Source organism: Belonocnema kinseyi, chromosome 3 (assembly GCF_010883055.1).
Source record: "Belonocnema kinseyi isolate 2016_QV_RU_SX_M_011 chromosome 3, B_treatae_v1, whole genome shotgun sequence".
Taxonomy (NCBI): domain Eukaryota; kingdom Metazoa; phylum Arthropoda; class Insecta; order Hymenoptera; family Cynipidae; genus Belonocnema; species Belonocnema kinseyi.
In genome coordinates this window covers 66772957-66777371 of record NC_046659.1, presented here as the reverse complement: position 1 = coordinate 66777371, position 4415 = coordinate 66772957, and the positions used below count along the sequence as shown (strand labels likewise).

The 4415-nt window shown below is 28.8% G+C and overlaps 1 protein-coding gene across 1 annotated transcript in view; it reads right to left on the bottom strand.

The window, feature by feature from the left end:
- Positions 1 to 4415, bottom strand: part of LOC117169470 — a 179282-nt gene that overhangs the window by 65587 nt on the left and 109280 nt on the right. Inside the window, exon 6 of the mRNA XM_033355871.1 lies at positions 195 to 328. Coding sequence (XP_033211762.1) covers positions 195 to 328 — 134 coding nt within the window. The remainder of the gene's footprint in view (positions 1 to 194; positions 329 to 4415) is intronic.

Genomic DNA, 4415 nt, shown 5'->3' with positions numbered 1-4415 from the left:
AAAGCATGAAAGAGGGAGCTCTTCTTAATATTTTGACACCAAAATCATGTCGATACACCTTACCGACTGCGAGTAAAGCCACCCACGCTTTAACTTGACAGTTTATTTAATCTGCAATTTTAATATTGTGGACGATTGTTTTCAGTACATAGTAATTTGTATCTTTATAATTATAATGTAAAAAAGATGATTACCTGAATACCATTGATAAACCACCTTAACAGGCTTTGAGGATATGATCTTCCACTGGTACAATTTAGTGCAAGAGTATCACCACTTGCATAAATATTTTCTTGGCCAGTAATCATTGGCCCTTCTTGCGGTAAAACTGTAAGCAGAAAAAAAGCTTTTGTTGGAAAAATTAATATTAAAAAAGTTTTATCAACCGACATCACATGTAAGTTTCACAAAAAATATAGCAAAATTCCGTATTTATTAGCTAAGAAAATGGTTAACAAAACTTATTTCTAGGGCGAAAATATTATTTTTTAAATTGCTTTATTTTTTATTTGGACAATTGGTAAATATTGTTTCTAATAGAGGTAAATTACTTCCAATTTAATTCTAGAATAAAAATGAAAATTATTTGTGCAAGATATTGTATTTGAATTTTGAATTCAGCGCTAAACAAACATTTCAAAACATGAAAATTCCAGATAATTTTTTTGGTTTAACTTCTAGTAACTTTAAATATAGTAGTTCTTATTTTCTAAAAGGATTTAAGATGATTTTATTTTCTGTTTTTCTGCTATCACGGTATAACTGAAAAACAAGTACTTTAAGCTCGTTTATGGAAATAATGCCCTTCAGTATTTTTTAATATTTCACAATAAAATTTAAAAGAAATCAGTTATACAAAAGTGGTTATTGAAGTACTATGTAATTTAAAACAAGATACTAGAAAACAATAGCTCAAAATTTAAAGGTATGTTTTACAACGATTAATCCAAAAGCTCGCTTAGTTAATGAGATTCAATAAAAGTAAAAGTTTTATATATGATTATTTAGAAAACCAATGCACTGGAACTTGGGATGAAGGCGTCTATGTTTATGTTTTGCCAAGAATAATATTGTTGCCGTGGCGGTTTCGGAGCTCACGGTGTCGAGAGAGGGTTGCTCAACGAAGCGTGAAACACTAGCAGCGTAGCGAGAAATGGAGAGTGCGCGGGTAAAAATGTTAAATACAAGTTTGCTTAACTAGAGCAGTTGCAGAAAAAATTTCTCTCGGTTTTTTTATATCTTGCATCTTTAGCAAAATCGTTTAAACATTGAAACAAAAAGGAGCGGCGCCACTTATCAAAATTGCAGAGAGCACCAATTCCAAGAAAGAACAAATCCATTTTACATCTATATTGTTTCGTTTTTTATTTTTTTAATATTATGTATTCTCCTCTTTATTAATGATTGCAGAAATTAAACGTATATTATTCCTACTATAATATAAATAGTGAATATTTTCGAATGTATTCTATAATATGGAATGTTCAGTTGAAAGAACGTTAATCGTAACCTAAGTCCTAGTAGTCGTGATGCCAATTTTCTTGCTTTTTATTTAATTTGAATGTCATTTCTATTTTCTAATTTTAAATACTAAAAGTAAGTAAATTTCACCATTCCGTTTTGTTTTTAGCATATTTATTTTAATAATATGTTCAAATTATAAACAAGTTTCACGATTACTATATAATAGATAAATCATAGATAATCAGCTGTTGTTTGTAGTGTCAATTTACTTATACGTTGTAAATTTGTAAGGATTTTTTTATTCATTAATTTCTGATATTTCTATGATCCATTAAAGCAATGAGATTCTGTCAAATGTCTGTAAACGCAAGCTTCTAATATTGATATCTTACTTTTCCTTAATGCTTATAAAAGACCATTAGCCATCTAAAATTTTGTAAGTTGTGTAAGTAGCAACAGTATAATAGAGGAATACATCAAAATTTTTAAAAGATATGGAGAGAATTTCAAACACTTAAGTAGTAAGTGTCGATTTAAGTCGATATTAATAAAGTATATGTTTAAGTTACTTGTAAGACTATGAGTTTTTGTTTTTTAACAAATTGATTTACCAGCATACAGCTGATAGAATTTTTTACTTGTAGCAGTAGAAATTTTTAAATATTGCATCAAAAAGGTGGGGATTTTATTTTTATTTTTTTTATGAGAATTTTAAAAACATAAAAAAATATAATCTGGAAAATGGCTCTTGGGTGATCAAGAATGGTCATGGGAAGTTTGACAATCGGTCAATCTAGTTGTCTCGAAGTCGCAAATAATTACATCAAATACAATACTCCTTTATTCTCAATTTAAACAAATCCTCTTGGATACAAAGTAATTTTTTTTTTGGAAATTTAAAAAAAATATTGGTAAGTTATGGTTGGTTATAAAAGGTTCTCCAATCGGATAAATGATGCTTCTCAAAGACGCAAACAACTACTCGTGTATCTTATACACTACTGTTTTATTCCCAATATTAAAAAAGTTATCCTTATACTAACAAGATAGTAGTATTCCTAATATGAAAAAAGTCTTTATTATATAAAAAGAATATAAAATTTTCTTTTGAACTTCAAAGATTGGTACTGGTGACTAATGAAAGGTTTAACAATAATATGATAAATGTGTTTTGAAGACGCGAACAATCAAACTAAATGTCGTATTGCTGTATTTTAAATATCAAAAAGTTTCTCGTACGAACAAGATGAGCATTTTTTCATCAAATCTCTGAACTAAAAAAACTATTTCTAAATGCCTGATCTAGCTTAAAATCCTAACAGTCCTGGATAACAATCAGAGCCATGATTTGTCCAAATTTTATTAACATAGCTCATTTAGTTTTGGAGATACTCTGAACTGAAAAACCTACACACACACTCATAGAAATTTAAAAAATTGTATATTGGAACTCCTGGGCTCACATTATATGGAAACATTTCAAAAAATTATATTTTTCCGAGTAGAGAAATAAACTTGTATTTTACCTGAATTATACATTTTCAACTGAGGTGCACTAAAAAAAAACTCGACGAAAATAACTTAAAGAGAAAAAAAACAGTGGAGTAAAGAACAAAGAATCAAGTGATTGATGAGTGAATAATAAATAATAAATTCGCTCATTTTGTACTAGAAGTGAAGATAAGTGGAATTACCTATTTTACAGAAACTTTTGCGAATTTAAGTGTAACAGTTTCTTGATTTTCTGTGAAATATCCATGTGTAAAAGTTGTAAATTACTCCTTTCAGTTGAGTAAAACCGTGCTATTCGTTGAGGCGTATATAATTTAAAAAGAGCGCAGAGTTATCGTATATAAAAAGGAAATAAAATTACGCAGGACGTCTGCAAAAGGATTATGTTGAACGAGATGAATTTCAATTTCCGGAACCTGTCATTAATCCTTGAAAACAGTTTTGCTTGTGTCATGGTAACAAATTATACGAGTTGCGTTGAGTTCACGAAATTTTCTCTGGCTAACATGCTTGTAATTTGTTTTAGTAGTGTCTAGGTGTACTGGTCAAACGTTGTACGGAAAGGCCTGTGTATATCCTGCGCAAGGATCGATCCTTCGTTGACAAGTTGTACTTATTTATAATCCTACTTGACCCACCAGGACAAAACGTAGAATAATTTTCAGAAAATATTTCATTTCATTAAGTTACTGACAAGGTATTCAACTTGAGATAAATTCTTATCTTACAATACGATCAACTGCACTGAATGAAGATTGTCGGGTTGAATGCGGGTTATCAGAGTGAATGCGAGTTCTCTCGTGTTTGGAGGATTTGCAGGCTAACCCGCAAACCCGCAACAATTTTACACACCCCTACCTTTTAAAAAAATAAACAAAATTGTTAAACTTTCAACCAAAGAGGTGAATCTTCAGCTAACATAAAATTATGTATCTTCAACTGCAATAGTAACATTTTTAGCTAAAAAATTAATTTTCACATAAAAAAAGAATTTTCAATAAAAGACATTGATTTTCAACTGACATTATAAACATTTAAAAAAATATGTTTTAACAAAGTGGTTTAACCTTTCATGAAGTAATTAAATTTTTAACAAAAGATAAGGAATTATGAGAAAATAAAATAATAGTAGATATTTAAAAAGCAAACAGTTTTAATTAAAAATAAACAACAATTAAATTCCACAAAAAAGAAACTAATTTCACAACCACTTTCATTTTTAGCCTAATAATATGAGTTTTCTATTAAAATAGCTGAAGAATCCTTTAATCAAAAAGACGAATTTTCCAAAAATCAGATGCATCGACGATTAAGAAAGATTGCAGTTAAATTTCTAACACAAAACTATGAATTTTAAACCTGAAGGGATAATTTTTTAAACAACGTTTTAATTTTTCAATGGAATAATAAAATGTGTACCTTAAAATATAGCTATCAGA